General features: G+C 51.8%; 1 protein-coding gene across 1 annotated transcript in view; it reads right to left on the bottom strand.

The window, feature by feature from the left end:
* The window catches only part of TDRD7 (tudor domain containing 7), a 1,355,384-nt gene that overhangs the window by 719,879 nt on the left and 617,965 nt on the right, over positions 1-17,540 (bottom strand). Inside the window, exon 10 of the mRNA XM_086961853.1 lies at positions 5,577-5,779. Coding sequence (XP_086817979.1) covers positions 5,577-5,779 — 203 coding nt within the window. The remainder of the gene's footprint in view (positions 1-5,576; positions 5,780-17,540) is intronic.

Raw genomic sequence — 17,540 nt, forward strand, 5'->3', positions numbered from 1 at the left:
ATCAACCTGACCGAAACCCGGGATAGCGGCTGAAAGATGGGAATCAAAGCCTGAATATCCCGGACCCGCCGTTCCGGAGGATAAACCCGAAACTGCGCCGAGTCCAGAACCGCTCCGATGAAAAGGAGCTTTTGAGAGGGACACAGGTGTGATTTCGGCACATTGATGGAGAACCCCAGGTCGTGCAAGAGGTCTGCCGTCATCTGAAGGTGGTGGACGACTGTCTGGGGCGAGCCCGCCTTCAACAACCAGTCGTCTAGGTAGGGGAAGACTGAAACCCCCAACCTGCGCAGATGGGCTGCGACCACCGCCATCACCTTTGTGAACACCCGTGGGGCGCTGGTAAGGCCGAAGGGAAGCACGATAAACTGAAAGTGCTCCTGGCCTACCGTGAACCGCAGGTAACGCCGGTGGGCCGGCAGGACGGGGATGTGAAAATAGGCATCCTGCAAGTCCAACGCTACCATCCAGTCTTGTGGGTCTAGAGCAGCCAAGACCTGAGCTAACGTCAACATCTTGAACTTCTCCTTCCGGAGGAAGCCGTTGACGTTCCTTAGATCCAAGATAGGACGTAGGCCCCCCTTGTCCTTCTTGGGTACCAGAAAGTAGTGGGAATAGCAACCACGCCCTACTTCTGGCCCAGGAACGCGCTCGATGGCCCCCTTAGCCAAGAGGGCCGTAACTTCCTCCTGCAGAGTGTCAAGTGGTCCCCCGACACACGGTGGTTCTGCGGTGGCATGGCTGGAGGAGTGGTCTCGAAGGGGAGGGAGTAGCCCCTTCGGACGATTTGCAGCACCCACCTGTCCGAAGTGATCGTGCGCCAGTGAGCGTGGTGATGGCGAACCCTGCCACCCACTGGCGTCACATGGGGCCGAAAGCACGGACTAGGAGGATTTTGAGGCAGATGCTGCGGGGGGAGGTGTGGTCTGACCCCGCCGTTGTCCTCGACCGCCACCACGGCGGTTTCCACGGCCGCCACCGCGTTGAAAGGATTGTTGCGGCGCGTGGCTGGCAGCACGTGTGGGGGCGCCCCTTCCTTGGCCACGAAAGGGACGAAACGAACCCGGTTGCTGACGCTGGGTCGAGAGACCCAAGGACTTGGCCGTGACCCTGGAGTCCTTGAAGCGTTCCAGCGCGTGGTCCGCCTTGTCACCGAACAGGTGACAGCCATCAAACGGCATGTCCATCAATGTATTCTGGACATCTGCCGAAAAGTTGGCGGATCTCAGCCAGGCGTGGCGACAAATCGCCACCGTCGTTGACATAGCTCTGCCCAGCGAGTCGGTCGTATCAAGACCACACCGTATCGAATATTTAGCTGCATCTTGGCCCTCAGCCACAGCCTGACCGAGTTTTGCCCGCACCTCCATGGGGCATTCTGGCAGCAGTTCCGCGACCGTATCCCACACAGAGTGGGTGTAGCGGCCCAAGAGGCAAGCGGTGTTGCAAGACCGCAGGCCCAAACTAATGGACGAGAAGACCTTCTTGCCAAACTGGTCATACCTCTTGGATTCCCGGTCGGGCGGGGCCGACGGGAATGCGGACTGGGAGGTCGAGGCCTGGATCACCAGACTCTCAGGAGTGGGGTGGGTAGACAGGAACTTGGGGTCGTCCGGACAAGGACGGTGGCGCCTGGCCACGTTCCGATCAACAGGCGCACCTGAAGCAGGCCTGGACCACGTGCCCAACAGAACGTCTGACAAGGCTTCATTAAACGGCAGCAGTGGCTCCTGTGGGCATGACTGCGGTTTGAAGACCTCAGTGAGGATGTTAGGCCTCACGGCCGCGACGGGGAGCTCAAGGTGTAAGGCCTTGGCAGCCCTCATCAGCACCACTGAATATGCAGCTCCCTCCACCGATGCCACGGATGGAGGAGAGATCAAACCAGGGTTAGGAGAGTTGTCCAGACCACTGGCATCCCCCAAGTCACCTGTCCAGTCCGGGTCATACTGGCACTCGCGTGACAGAGGGTCCTCGGACCCCTCCCAACCTTCACCGAACTCTTCATCCTCTCCGTATTCGGAGTCAATGATGTAGACCGGCTCCTCGGGGTTCATGGGCCCCACCGGTGCCGAGCCCGGCGTCGAGCGACGCCGGTCCGACTCCGCGTCCGGCGTCGGGGAAGGTAAGGGGATGGCGCCGCCCGGAGCCGGCGTCGGAGCTCCGTTGCCGGCCGGAGCCGGCACCGGAGAACCGGCGCCGCGCGGGGACGGCGTCGGGGGTAAACCCGATGGTAACGGCGCCGGAGAGGCCGGAAGACCAGCCGGCGCCGATCCCGAAGGCCCTTGCGGCGCCGGGGTCGGAGCCGTCGGCGGCGCCGGGGCCGGAGCACCCGACGGCGCCGAGGCAGGGACACCCGAACCGCTAGGGCCCCCAGACGGTGGCACTGGGCCCGAAGGCGCCGTAGGCCCCGTCGGAGAACCGAGCGCTCTCATGGCCATGAGGAACGCCTCTATCTCCTCAGGCGTCGCGCCGTGCCCAGGGACCGGAGGGTATGAGGCAGGCCGCGCCGGCGACTCTCGCGGAGCCGCGGGGTTGGGGTCACCCGAGCCCCCGGCCGCATCGCGCAAGCGTCGGGGGGGAGTCGGGGGTACGATGACGACGCCCCGACTTCTTGTGCTTCCTACCTGATGAACCCGACGAGTGGTGTCGACTTCCGGAACGCTCGGCGCGGCTCCGCGACCGCTCCCTCGAACGCTCTCTCGACCTCCGGCCGGACCGGGACCGCTCCCGGTCCCGACGTGGGGCCGACACCCGGAGCTCCAGTAGCTTGCGGGACCGCTCCCGCCTAGCCTTGTTGGTGAGGGCCCGGCAGTCGACGCAGGAGTCCACGTCGTGGTCGGGGCCCAGACACCGGAGACAGAGGCGGTGATGGTCTGTGACCGACATCGTGCGCTCACAGTCATCACAGTGCTTGAACCCAGGCATCCTATCAGGCACAAAGAGTGAAATAACAATTCGAAAAACTTGGTTAAAAGACCGGAGTACTGCTCTTCAGATCTGCGTCCACTGGCGCGGAAAAAAGAAGAACTGACGTCAGCGCGCGGAGGCGGCGTCTATATACTCCAGCGACGTCATCACGGCGCACGACGCCGACGACGGACGCGGAGCCGCAGGGGACGCCTGCAGACGACGCCTACCGGCGCGCAGGGGTACTGCTACGCAAAAGTTTCCGGATCCAGACTGACACCTGGGGATATTCTAAGGTAAGGAATCTAACACTAACGGGTTTCTTTCAGATATATATATATATATATATATATATACATACATACCTACCTATATATATATATATATACACATACATATACATACATATACATATACATATACATATATTCTTTGTCATTGTCCTGAAAATAACTAATTTGACTGAAGTGGTCTATAACCCAGAATCTACATCTACATGGAAGGCTCCCAACACCGAACTCCTGCTATTTCTTTTTCTTCAGGTTGGTATAGATGAACAAATAAGATATTGGACTTGACACCCCAAAGTCACAAAATTAGGAACTCACTGGATAGGTCAGGGTCCTGCCACATATCCAATATAAAGCTTTACAGTTGTATTGCCTGTTAGGATTAGAACAATCTCACTCTCTATTGAATGATCTTGGGGCCATTGTTTGTAGATGAGATTTAGTGTCCTTTCTCCCAGTGAACTTTTGCTAATCGTTTTTGTAGATATGCTTCCCACCCAGAGAAGAATGTACCAGATTACAGTTACAAACTGTTTGAAGAATGATGTTAATTAAACACTCCAAATCATCTAAAATTTACATTCACACACTGTTCAGGTTCCTCTCCATCTTTACATACCTAAACAAACAGCAATGCAGATGTGGTATGCAGAAAACAGCAGCCCAGAACAGCTGTGAAACACTGAATTGAGAAACTATTTGGTGGCAATATTATTTCTGCCATCGTGATATTGGATCCTATCATGTCCAAAGAGGAAATGACACTCACATTTACAATTGGATCAAAGAATGCATCTCAAACACCCAGACACTTGAATAGTAAAGGGCAAAGTTTTGCACGGTTCATGAAAAAGAAGAGAGCTGTGTTAAGAGCTAGACAGATTCATGCAGATTCCCTTGGCTGCAGTAAACAATTAAATTTAACAATAACACTCCTTTTTGCACAGAAAAATGGTCAATGGGGACATGCACTTAAATAAACACTTTACAATGACCGGAGGCAGAACAGTAGGACTCAAAAAAGTGCAATGTGGAAGAAGACATCTTCCTGCTGAGGTTACTCGAACAACACCATTGTAACAAGGGAGGAATGGCTCAAGGGCAAAAAATTTTAATTGCCACTGAAATTGGATTCCTTGTTGGTAAAAAGACAAGTCCTTCTAATATGAGTCCATGTTCCCTCATCTGTGCAATACACGGTGAGAGAACAGTAATCGGCCTCTCTATGAGATTTGCTCTTTGGATATCCTGCATGACCTCAAAGGCAAGCTCGAGTGTCTCAATCCACATAATAGGTATAAACTTAGTAAACACTTGAGAATTGTGTTTTCAATGAGGCAGGTGATAAAAAGCCAAATCTATAAACACAATCTGCAGGCCTATGAGGCAGCAGACAGCAAGTCAGTCCACTCTTCAGAGATGGGCAGGGGACTTTAACTTCCCAACAGCAGTTACCTCGATATCCCCTTCTAAATGAAGCAAGATCAGGCTACACAAAAAACAGGATACTGAACAATCCAATGTGCTGAAAGATGGGAAACATACACATTAAAAAGAAATGGAAACAGAAATAAAGAGAATGGGAGCTTCATGGTTTGCAAAACAGAAATAAGAAAAACCTGGGACTGATAAAACATTTTGTCCCAGCCCAAAGTAAGAAAGTTGGTCAAACTTTTAAGGCTGACTGTTGGCTCACGGTGCAAGTGGAAATTCAGTCTGCAGCTCTATGGTTAGATGCTTTTACTGAGGGATTTTCTATAACGGGAATAATTTTGGCTTGTTTCAGGACTGGGGCTACAACTTCTATTGACAATGGAGTTGCTATTCACTGGCAAAAGTACTGGAGAGATGACAAGGCCAGGTCATGTTCATTAATAACGAATAACAAGGGTTGAGGAAAGAAGTGAAAGAAAGCAAGAATGACGATCCTTGATTAAGGTCTATAGGGTGTTTGTAAGCATACAAATGAAGGGCTAATATTTATGCCCAAAAATAACTGATGGAGATGCATATTCAGATTCTTAAGCAATGTGCTTTTAACCATGTGTTTTAATCGCCCAAAACAAAAAACTATGTATAGTTGAAGTGAAGAGAGATTTAACAGCAGCTACAGCTGCTAAGTTGGAAAATTCACACGGTCTGTTAATTCATTCTGTTTGCTAGGAGCATGAGAAATTATTTCTCCGATATCTATGTACATTGTATGCGAGTGCATCTATTGGCTATTAATCTTTTCTGAGAGATTCTAGTGCATTTCTAACCCAGACATTGGTGTAATGCCTTTTTCGTGCTTGTTGGTTAAATAGGTTACAATGAAAGCTGAAGCAATGTTAGTAGATAAAATGATCAAGTGTTTGTTCAGCATATCCGTAGTACCTTTACTTGTAGATCAAGCGATCTGTCGTATAAATCCTTAATACATGTGGCATTTATATTGATATCGTCATCGCCTGATGTGTCATACAAGACCATGGTGGGAATCTCACTCCTTTCCAAAATTTCAGCTGCTAGTATCTTTCCACATGCTTTAACTTCAACGGATTTCAAAAGTACAGGATCCGAAGAAAAGGCTTCCAAACCTGAAAAAATACAAGAGCATATTTCAAATGTGTTTGAATTCACCTACATTGTCGCTGACAAATCCCTTTCACCACTTAGACACAATGTCATTAAGTTCGCAGTGGAGGGTTTATATCTTATTTGGCAGATGCACAAAAAACACCATTCATTTTGTTTCCATTATGGTCTTAAAAATCGTGTATGCTAAGCCTAATGCATACATTTAAATATACAGTAACTAAATTGTGAACTATTGGGTTGTTGGCTGAATGGAGTGTTAACCCTGCTCAAAAGCAACAGCCACAATCTGTCAGGGGGAAATCACAAAAGTCACTAAGTTTAATGTGGGAGTAACCAGTGGCGGCTCTTCTGCAAGAGGAGCGTTGCCCCACTGCCTGGCTTGCACCAGCAAATGTCAAATAAAACTATGTTCTTGCATCGTTTTATTGTGCATTTTGCTGGCTGTGAGCCAGCGGTGTTGGTAGGGGCAGGGCCTAGGCATGGGAGGGGCAGGAGGAGTGCTACGTGCACTCCATTACCTAAGTTTGCATGTGTGTTTTGGCCGGCCGTCTCAGGCTGACCAAAACACATATGTGCACTTAGGTTTTATCCAGCCCAGCTGCATTCAGCACACGGGCTGGAGAAACCCCACAAACTCCCTGGTCTGAGTGGGGCATCTTTCCTGGCTGCTCAGGCTTTTCCCTGCACTGCAGCAGCACAGGGATTGGACAGGGAGTCTGTCCAAAGGGCAACGGGGACAAGCAGGCAGGAAGAGGCGAGGAGACGCGACACTGGAGGCGGCCGACGGCAAAAGGTGAGTTTTATTTTTTTAAATAATTTATTCCCCCTGTGCGCGACCCTGCTGGGTGTAACCCTCTCATAGCAATAAATTATTTGACACCAAGATGACAAAAATTCAATCAGTAGAACAGGAGTTATGAATTTTTAAAATGTACGGTAAAAACTAGTGCCTAAAAGATCAAAAAATCAACCGTGGGCATTTAGTTGCGAGAGACAGGGTCAAAGTCCCAAAAATATGGGTGACTACAATAAAATGTGAGTCAGATATAAAAACTGGATCAGGCCTGGTCAATGCTTACTTACAGACTTAGAAGAAATTTGCAGCAATAGTGATGGAGAAGGTAAACATTCACAAGGGAAAGACTGCAGGCGATTTAAGAGAAGAAGGCATTGTTGTTGCTGTGTAGATTTCTAGGTTCAGACTTCATCTCTTTATTGGAAGTCTAATATCTCCAGCAGGACGAAGCTGGAGGCTGTAGCCAAAGAGATTTTCACAAGACAATATACCCATTTGCAAAGGACAGCTGAATAGGGTTTGCTATGCGGAGAAGAACGTAGTGGGAACTGCAGAGAAGTCCGAACAACTGCTGATGCACTTTAAATGGAGACACTAGAAGGTTGGTCCTGGTGTCCTCTTGGTTCTCAGAGCAGTTTTTAGCCAACAATTTGGCCATCTGGGCAACTTTACCACCACCACCAAGGGTGCAGGACTGGAGGAGCACCATTTGGGGGGCTAGGACACACTCAGGCTGGTTCCAGGTGTGAGTTCAAGATGGTTTAGGCTTGTTCTGTCCCCGAGCTTTGATCAGGAAGCCTGTCAAGCAGCACTTAGAATAACTCTGGTAGTCCTGGGTTCAGGTAGTAGACCAAGATTCAAACAGCAGGACAGACCCCTGAGAGTTAACAGCAGAATTTAGGCAGCAGAACAGATCTTCCAGGTCAGCAAAGCAGTCTTATAAAGTACACAGCAAGCAACAGCTGTAGGCAGTCCTCTGAGAGTCCTTAAGTCACAGAAAGTTAACTGAAGAGTGGGTCTGAGGGTCCTATTTTGTTATCTGGTGCCTTAGATGAAGTAGAAGCTTCTAGAGAATTCCCTGCGAAGTGCTTTAAGTTTCTTGCCTCGTCTGCCCCCGCTTAAAGCTGGCTACATGAGGAGTGCAGTGGTGATAAGTCTTTAGTGTGTAGGCAGTGCAATCCAACTACATCTAGTCATTTGACCCAGTAACAGGTTGCAGGCACCAAATAGCTAGAGCGGAAAAATGTCAACTTTCTAAAAATGGCGTCTTCAAAATTGCAAGTAAAAATCAGTCTTTTACAATAAAGTTTATTTAATTTTTTAGGCGCCAAACATGAAATCTTTACCGGTTCCCGAGCAAAACTTAGTACTTATTAATGTAATAAGGCAACCTAATGCTATCCTATAGAAGAGGTGGGAAATAGTTGGAACACCGCGGTCTAAACCACAAGTGTTCCGACTCCACAAGCTTAGCCATGCAGGTGCGTGGCTAAGGCAATTCCCAGTCTAGCTGCAGGCTGCATTGGGCAGAAGCAGGGAGAGATCCGCAGTGAGGTTAAGTGGGGCGGGTCGGGGTTGTTTTGTGGGCTGGAGCTAGGTTGGGGTTGTTTTGTGGGTGGGTCAGAGTTAATTTGTGGGTCGGGTGAGTTGGAATTGTTTTGTGGGTTGGGGTTGCTTTGTGGGCTGTGGTTGTTTTGTGGGTCCGGGTGCGTCGGGGTTACTTTGTGGGTTGGGTTAGGTTGGGGCTGCTTTGTGGGTTAGGGTGGGTCAGGGTTGCTTTGTGGGCTGGGGCGAGTCGGGGTTGCTTTGTGGGCTGGGGCGAGTCGGGGTTGCTTTGTGGGCTGGGGCGAGTCCGGTTGATTTGTGGGCTGGGGTGAGTCAGGGTTGCTTTGTGGAATGGGGTGAGTCGGGGTTGCTTTGTGGGCTGGGGTGGGTCTGGGTTGCTTTGTAGTGGTCGGGGTTGCTTCGTGGGCTGGGTCGGAGTTATTTGTGGGCTGGGGGTGGGTTGGGTTGCTTTGTGGGCTGGGATGGATCAGGGTTGCTTTGTGGGCTGGGATGGATCAGGGTTGATTTGTGGGCTGGGGTAGGTCAGGGTTGCTTTGTGGGGTGGGTCGGGTTGCTTTGTGGGCTGGGTCGGGGTTGCTTTGTGGGCTGGGGTGGATCAGGGTTGCTTTGTGGGCTGGGGGTCGGTCTGGGGTAGTTTTCTGGGCTGGGGTCGGTCTGGGGAGGTTTTCTGGGCTGGAGGTTTTCTGGGCTGGAGGTTTTCTGGGCTGGAGGTTTTCTGGGCTGGAGGTTTGGGGCTAGTCTTCAGACCTGGGCGGTTTTAGATAGTTTTCAGGGTTGAGAGGGGGTTTGGGGTTAAGTGGGGCTGGAGGGATTTCTGTTTTTTTTTGTGGGCTGGGGGTGGGTCGGGGTTGTTTTGTGGGCTGGGTCAGGTTTGTTTTGTGGGCTGGGGTGGGTCAGGTTGCTTTGTGGGCTGGGAGGTGGGTCGGGGTTGCTTTGTGGACAGGGGGGTGGGCCGGGGTTGCTTTGTGGGCTGGGTCAGGTTTGTTTTGTGGGCTGGGGTGGGTCAGGTTGCTTTGTGGGCTGGGAGGTGGCTCGGGGTTGCTTTGTGGACAGGGGGGTGGGCCGGGGTTGCTTTGTGGGCTGGGGGTGGATTGGATTGTTATGTGGGTGGGTCTGAAGTTCTTTTCTGGGCTGGGGGTGGGTCTGGGGTAGTTTTCTTGGCTAGGTCTGGGGTAGTTTACTGGGTTTGGGGCTAGTCTTCAGGCCTGGAGGGTTTGAGGTAGTTTTCAGGGTGGAGGGGGGGGGGGGGGGGGGGGGAGTAGTTTTCAGGGCTGGGGCTAATTTTCAGGTCTGGAGCTAGTTTTCAGGGTTGCAGGGAAGACAGGGGTAGTTTTCAGGGTTGCAGGGTGGTCAGGGTAGTTTTTAGGGCTGGGGTAGTCTTTTTAACTAGGGTAGGGTGTTAGGCCTCGGAGCAGGGGGGAGGGGAATGGTTAGTAAGGGTAGTTTTTAGGGCTTAGGAGAACGCGGGGCAGTTTTTAGGGCTAGGTCAGGTTAAGGAACAGGGTTTTAGGCATCAGGGCAGGGGAAGGGGGAAGTTTGTACCATAGGGAGGTGGTGAGGGGGGTGTTGATCTTAGCCACACACACCCTTTTACGATTCATGCCTTTACCATGAAAATTCGCAGTAGTCTGAAATAATGTTCTAAGGACAGCCTGGCCTACTGCAGCTTGCTGCTTGGCTTGCACATCAACACAATAGTGTTTAGTGAAGGTGTGTGGTGTAGACCATGTTGCTGCCTTGCATATGTCCTCTAATGGTATATTTCCTAAGAAAGCCATAGAGGCTCCTAGCATGCGAGTGGATTGTGCTCTAGGAGGAACTGTTAGCGTGCATTTAGGTTTTTGATAGCATATCTGTATGCACTTAACAATCCACCTGGCAATCCCACCCTTAGAGATAGGGTTGCCTTTGTGTGGAGGAGAGAAAGATACAAACAATTGTTTTGTCTTTCTAAAGGATTTGGTTCTATCTATGTAGTATAGCAGAGCTCTTTTAACATCTAACGTGTGTAAGGCCCTTTCTGCTACTGAGTCTGGGTTTTGGAAAAACACAGGTAACTACAGATTGGTTGGTTTGGGGGGGGGGGGGGTGTCGCTAGAGGGCGCACTGCAGAATGGCCGCACTGCCGTGAGGCTCCTGCTGCCCGGAGCTTTTATCCGTATATTGATCCTGCTGACCATCACTGCGCCCTGATCTGACCCCGGATTCCTGCTGGTATACCTGCTGGCCACCCACGGTCCAACTCCTGTGCCGATCGGTGCTTGCTGGCCGAAGTTACGAGGACTCCAAGTTTTCCCCGACTGGCGCTCTGGAAGCCGGGTGTTCCATAGCCCGGCGTCACTTTCTGCTCTAGTCCGAGGCTTCGCACGTGGGGTAGAGGCCCAGGTCCCCCTGCCCCCTCCGGACCAGATTGCCGACTGGGCGCGCTGCTGAGCGCTCCCCTGGGGCGAGACTTGGTGACGGTCTCCACTTCGAGTTGTACCGGAGCTGTGGGATAGCGGAGACGCCGCAGCCTGTCGTTTAGGCGCAAAGGAGTCGAGCCCTTGGCCTGAGGGGAGCGGCGGCCATTGTTTCGTCGGGAGTGGCGGGGTGTCCATGCCTGCTCGTGCCCCCGGCTGTGGTGAGTTGTTGCGTGCTGGGAACTGCCTACGACTTGGCCTTTATCGATTTGTGTGCCCCTCGAGCTGGTAGCGGTTTATCATGGGGAAACCGGACACTAAGCAGTCCAAATTGTCCTTTGAATCGGGGGGGGCCAGGAGGGGTACGCGCCTGGTGCAGGAAGCTGGGAGCTCGCGTTCTCCCCCCCACCTGTCGCTGATGTGGAGCTGCAGCCACGCGCCCCGGACTTTCAGCAGATGATGCAGGAGATGAGGCAAGGATTTGCCACTATAGTGGACAAAGTAGACAAACTGTCGTCGCGCATGGATGCGGTGGTGCAGAAACTAGATGTGCATGAGGAACGCCTAACATCGGCGGAACAGCGCATCTCTGACCATGACGATACTGCTGCCACCCATACCACCCAGTTGGCGAGGATTGACAATATACTGCGGGTGATTGCCGCTAAGAATGAGGAGTTGGATGCGAGGAGTCGGCGCAACAACGTATGCATAGTAGGTGTGCCGGAGACGACGAATGTTGGGAGAATGGAGGCATATGTGGAGAGACTCCTTGTTGGTGCCATTGGTGCGGAGGCCTTCTCTGCGCAGTTCATTGTCGAGAGGGCGCACTGTTCACTTGGGCCGAGGCCGGCCTCTGGAGCTGCGCCGCGCCCTATAATTGCACGGCTCCTAAATTACCGCGACCGGGACGCTGCCCTCAGAGCTGCCCGCACTAATTGTACCCTCTCTTTTGATGGGGTTACCTTTACCGTGTACCCGGATTTCACGCCGATGGTGCAGGACCAGCGTCGTAAATTCCTAGGGGTAAAGAAGAAACTTCGAGATCTTCAAGTGGACTACGCTTTGCTTTATCCTGCTAAGCTGAGGGTGACCCATCAGGCAAAGCAGCATTTTTTCACAAACCCGCAGCATGCAGAGGACTTTGTAAAGCGGCTCAAGCGGGAACGATCTGCTGCGGACCGGAGGGGTGACCGGGACCCCGAAGGCGACCGATCGGCGGCTGAGGAGGAGGACGCCTGAATGGGGTGTTTTTACGCTCATGAGACGTTGATGGCGCCTGCTTTGCGCGCCCATGCGCTTGACTGTTTCTGTGGCCTCGGCGCTACCTTGCCTTGTACTGTGGGTGATAACCACGATGGATTGCCGATTTGTGTTTGAATGTCATTCCTTGGGGTCAGTATGGGAACGATGGTTGGCGACTTTCTTGTGCTCCGGGCACCCACCCCCGCACTGCGCCTGGGCCGTGTGTGACCCGTTGGCTCGGAGACTGGCGTGGTGTGTGGGAGTGGTGCTGTGCACCTCTAGTGGGTACCCCATAGGGTGTTCCCCACTATTACCTGTGTTTTGGTTTCTAGTCCTTTGTTGGTTGACTGGATGGATGTTTGGGGATGGAGGGGGGTGGGTGTCTGAGGGTCCTGATAGTTGGGATTTCATCAGGTGGGAGGGGGGGGAGGGGACTATGTGGGTGACACGTGGTCGGCCTGGTCCTTGGGATTGTGGTGCTCTTTGCTCTTGCTGTGTGCTTGCGCGGCTACTGACGCATTACCGCTGCACTGGCTGGTCCTCTGGCGTGCTGGACCTTACGGGTTCTGTGAACTGTGCCTCCGTGCTCATTGTGCCTGAGTGTCATGGCCGCTATTTCCGTTTGATGGATGGACGAGAGCTTGCTACGTGGGAAACTCGCGTGCGTGTTGCGGACAGGGAGAGATGTGTATGCCGCGCTTTGTATATTGTACTTCTTGCGTGCCTGTTGCACGGATGGTGATGTTTGGAGATGGGAGGGGGGTCTCTGGTTGGTTGGTTTGGAGATGGCTGGGATGTCTGTGGAGTGTATGTGTTGGGGCGGTTGTGGTGTGGGCCGATGACTTGTTGTTGTCTTGCACTGGGAGTTTGGTACAATGCCCCGTATCACTGGGTCCTATGGTGCCCGGATCATGGCTGATGTCGACTGAAACTATAAACAAGATATCAAGATTGTCCTGGAATGTACGGGGTCTTAATGATGCCAGGAAATGTCGAAATGTACTACAGTATTTGGATAGGCATGCTATTCATGTGGCCCTCCTGCAGGAGACGCATCTGCGGCGTGTGCCTGCTCCTAGGTTTGGTGGGCGGTGGGCTGCGGTTAGGGTATTTGCATCGTACTCCTCGTATGCTCGTGGGGCTGTTATTCTTGTTAAGAAATCGCTCGCCTTTCAAGAATTGGGGTCTGTGGTGGATCCTGAGGGGCGCTATGTGCTGTTATGGGGGCGGCTTGGGCAAATCACTGTGCTCTTTGTCAATTGCTATGCTCCTAACATTGATACGCCAGCTTTCTTCCTTACCCTGTGGGGCCATGTGCTTGCTGTCGATGCCTCCCATATTGTGGGGGGGGGGGGTTTCAATTTTGCATTTTAAGCTCTGGTGGATAGGTCGGAGGGATGCCCTCAGTACAATGTGCAAGCTAGGGATGTTTTGCGGGGTATTGTGGAGGAAGCTGGATTGATCGACAGTTGGAGGTATGCTCACCCTGCCACTAGGGAAGGCACACATTACACTGCGCACGCACGCTCATGGGCGAGGCTAGACTATGTCTTTCTCTCCAGGGGGCTGGTAGCTGGTCTGCGGGAGGCGGTACATCTGGCTCGGACGTACTCTGATCACTGCCCGGTGAGGGATGTGCTTTCTGTGCCCGGGCTGCACAGGCCGCGCCCACCTTGGCGACTTTTCCCGACTGCCCTGCCGGACCCTGTGTTTAAGGCGGAACTTGGCGAGGAGGTGGAAGCGTTCTTCCCGAGGAACAAAGGCTCTGTTGATAGTGTTGAGGTGATATGGGAGGCTTTTAAGGTTACAATCCGGGGTGTCACTATCTCCAAGAGTTGCGGGATGCTTAAATTGATAGTTCGAACTCTCGAGGGCTTGGAGGGTTATTTACGACACTTGGAGCGCAGATTGCAGGCTGGTTCTGATCCCGATCTATTGGGCCAGTTCCGTACTAAGCTCTCAGAATAGGAGGAAGAGGCTGCCAGGGAGGCTAAACATAGGGGGAAGTACTGGACGGTGAGGAGATACTGTGAAGGGGAGAGGCCGGGGAAGGTCCTTGCTGCACTTACTAGGCATCAAAGGTATGGGTCGGACGTACTGGAATTGGTTTTGCCGGATGGCACTCGCTGTAGGGACACTGCGGAGATTCAGCAGACATTTATTCACCATTACACCCAACTGTACACAACACAGCAGTCAGGAGAGACACGATATGGCGGATTCCTGGATGATTTGGCGATCTGTTGGCTGTCGGACGATCATAGGGCGTTCTTGGGTAGACCTCTTGAGGTGGAGGAGATCAGGGGGGCCATCATGTCCCTGAATAACGGGAAGGCCACTGGCTTGGACGGCCTTCCTGCTGAATTCTATAAATGTTACGTGGATATTATGGCTCCCGTTCTCCGCGAGGTTTTTGAGGAATCCCTTGAGGAGGGACGGCTGCCATGTTCCATGAGAGAAGTCGCTATTACCTCGTTACTCAAGCCGGGTAAGGATCCCCTGGACGTGGGCTCTTACAGGCCCCTCTCATTACTTAATTGTGATGTCAAGATACTCGCAAAAGTATTGGCGGTCAGATTGTCTGAGCTCATGCCTGTTATTGTCTTGCCTGACCAGTCTGGTTTCGTGCCTGGCCGCGCCACCTCCCACAATCTTCGGACTCTGTTTTCCCTTATCCCGACTATTGCTCCTGAGCTCCCGGTCGCCGCCATTTTCCTAGACGCCACTAAGGCGTTTGATTGAGTGGAGTGGGGTTACCTTATTGATGTCCTATGCCGGATGGGATTTCCTCGGATCTTTATATCTTGGGTCAAACTCCTGTATACCGACCCGGTGGCGAGAGTGGTGGTGAATGGTGTGCTTTCCCCCAGTTTCCTCTTACTAGGGGGACTCGACAGGGATGTCCCCTTTCACCCCTCCTATTTGCCATTGCCTTAGAGCCCCTAGCCTGCAGGATTCGCCAACGACACCAGCAGAGCGCGTTCAATTGTTTTCAATGCCAGGTCGGGATCTCTTTATATGCGGATGATGTCACACTTTATGTGAAGGATCCACAGACCAATCTTAATGCGCTATTGCGTGAGCTGGTTGCTTTCGGGGGTGTCTCCGGGATACACATCAATTGGCAGAAATCCCAACTCTTCCCGATTACTGCGGCGGTTCATAGATTTCCTCTAGATTTCCCTTTGGAGTGGTGCGATTCGGAGCTGCGGTACCTCGGTATTGTTGTATCATTGGACAGGGAAGAGACTGTCAGGCTTAATTACGGCGTAGCTATTACTAAGCTGGCGGATGACGTCACTAGGTGGATGTCGTTGCCTCTTTCCATGGCTGGTCGGGCGTCCCTTATCAAAATGGTGGTCCTGCCCCGGTTTCTGTATCTTTTTCAAAATATTCCGTATCACCCTGGGGCGTACTTTTTTCGTAGGCTCCGATCGGAGCTCATCCGATTGTTCTGGGGGGGCAAACAGCCACGTGTGGCGTGGGCTACCCTTACGTTACCCTATGCCGATGGGGGCTTTGATGTCCCTGATTTTGAACTTTATTACCTTAGCGCTCAAACACACTATGCTTACCATTGGATGCGCCCCACGCTGTTTATGCCACAAGTTCCGGCTGAACATTGGGTTGCCCACCCGCTCCCACTGGAGGGAATGGTACTAGGCAATGTGACCGATGTGGACACGCATCAGACGACGGTGACGTGCACGGTAGACGCTTGGAAACGGGTGGCGCGATTACTGAGTGTTTCCTTTCTCTACTCGCCGGCACTGCCCCTAGCCTATCACCCTGCTTTGTCTCTGTTGCAGGAGACGGGGTTTCAGCGTCTTTGCAAGCGGCTTGGAATCCTTACGTGGGGTGGCGTTTTTCATGAGGGCACTTTCCGTACCCAGGCTCAGTTTTTTGGAACGGCCGACTGTTCCCCTTTGGAGCTGTTTTATTATGTTCGCCTGAGACAGGGCCTACGTGTCTTGTTGCCGGATTTCCCTGCGGAACCGGAGGTGACCCTCCCACTCCATGTACTCTTGGTTTCAGATGGTCGCCATTTAGTTTCGAAGCTGTATGGTGCCATTCGGCGGCAACGTGCTGTCCCGGCCAGCCGGGTGCGGGAGCAATGGGATACTGAGCTGGGCGTCACTATTACTGACGAACAATGGAAGTACCTTTGTGGTCTTACTGCTAATGTCTCCTCCAGTTGCCGTCTGAAAATCATACACTACAAATTCGTCCAAAGGTTTTATTACACCCCGGCGAGGAAACTTCGGTTTCGTTTAGCGGAAGATGACAGATGTGCTAGGTGCCGGGCAGAGGGAGCCGACTTTCTACATCTGGCATGGGGATGTGCGGGCGTTCTGGAGTACTGGGTTCAGGTCCATGCGGCTCTTCAGATTATGACTGAGGATGGAGTGTTGTTCGACCCCTTGGTGCTACTGCTGGGGTATACCAGGGACGTACCTGCCCTCCACCGTAGATTTGCTGATGTGGCATTATTGTTGGCTAAACGTAGAGTGGCCTGTTGTTGGGGTCGTGGCAGGGTGCCGCAGTTTAAGGATTGGCTACGTGATCTCATTTATTGTCAGGACCAATATAACGTCTATGCGGAGCTGATGCCCGTGAGGTGTAGGCCCAAAGATTTTTGGAGCCCGTTACAAGTGTACCTCCTCACTAGAGCGGTACAGGACTCTGATTCTGAAAGTGAGGACCGGGTTGGGATTGGTTAAGACCGGCGTAGAGTTTGAGATATTACACTGACATTTGCTGGGCCTCTGACATTGGTTGGGGGGTGGATTATCTCCTTCCTCTGCTGAGATGGGGGATTTATATGCCCTTCTGTGATACTCCTGTGAACGGGATGTTGGATCGATGCCTGTCTTCTTACTGTTGGCGAAAGGGGGGTGGGCCTGTCTGGACTACATCATGATTGGAGGGTGGATCCTCCGCTGGTATGGTGGGACTCTCCCTTCCACCTAGGATGTGCGCTGACAGCCTCTGCTCCTGCCATTGTATGCCATTCTGATAGGATGCACTATATGATGCCCATTTGCGATTGCTATTTGCCTTTATCCATTGCTGTCTGCACTGTATTATATGTCGACCTGTACTCCGGACTTGTTGATTGTATTGCCATATTGCACTGTCTTTGTACGACTGTATGTATCATGATTGCACTACCTCTTCTCTGGCTTATCTCCAAATAAAGGTTTAAAAAAAAACAAAAAAAAAACTACAGATTGTTTTAAATGAAAAGGTGTGATAACCTTTAGAAGACATTTTGGATTAGACCTGAGAATCACTTTATTAGTATGTATTTGAAAGAATGGTTCTTGTATAGTGAACAATTGTATTTCACTTACTCTTCTGAGGGAGGTGATGGCAACAAGGAAAGCAGTTTTCCATGTGAGAAATTGTAGTTTCACATTTATGCAGAGGCTCAAAAGGGGGTCCCATGAGTCTCGTAAGGACCAGATTTAGGTTCCATACTGGAGAAGGTGGCAGCCTGGGAGGGATTCTTCTTCTTAATCCTTCCATAAATGCTTTGATTGCAGGTACCCTAAAAAGAGGCTGCAATTGCTGCGAGATGTAGGCGTATGGAAGAGTATGCCAAAGTAGACCTTTGTAGATGTAAAAGGTAACAAATGATATTTTGGATGGAAGCATCCAGTGGATCAATGTGATTATGTTTGCAATATATTGCAAATCTTTTCCATTTGGCAGCATAACACGCTCTAGTAGTGGGTTTCCTAGCCTCTTTAA

This window comes from Lissotriton vulgaris, chromosome 3_1 (genome assembly GCF_964263255.1).
Source record: "Lissotriton vulgaris chromosome 3_1, aLisVul1.2, whole genome shotgun sequence".
Lineage (NCBI taxonomy): Eukaryota > Metazoa > Chordata > Amphibia > Caudata > Salamandridae > Lissotriton > Lissotriton vulgaris.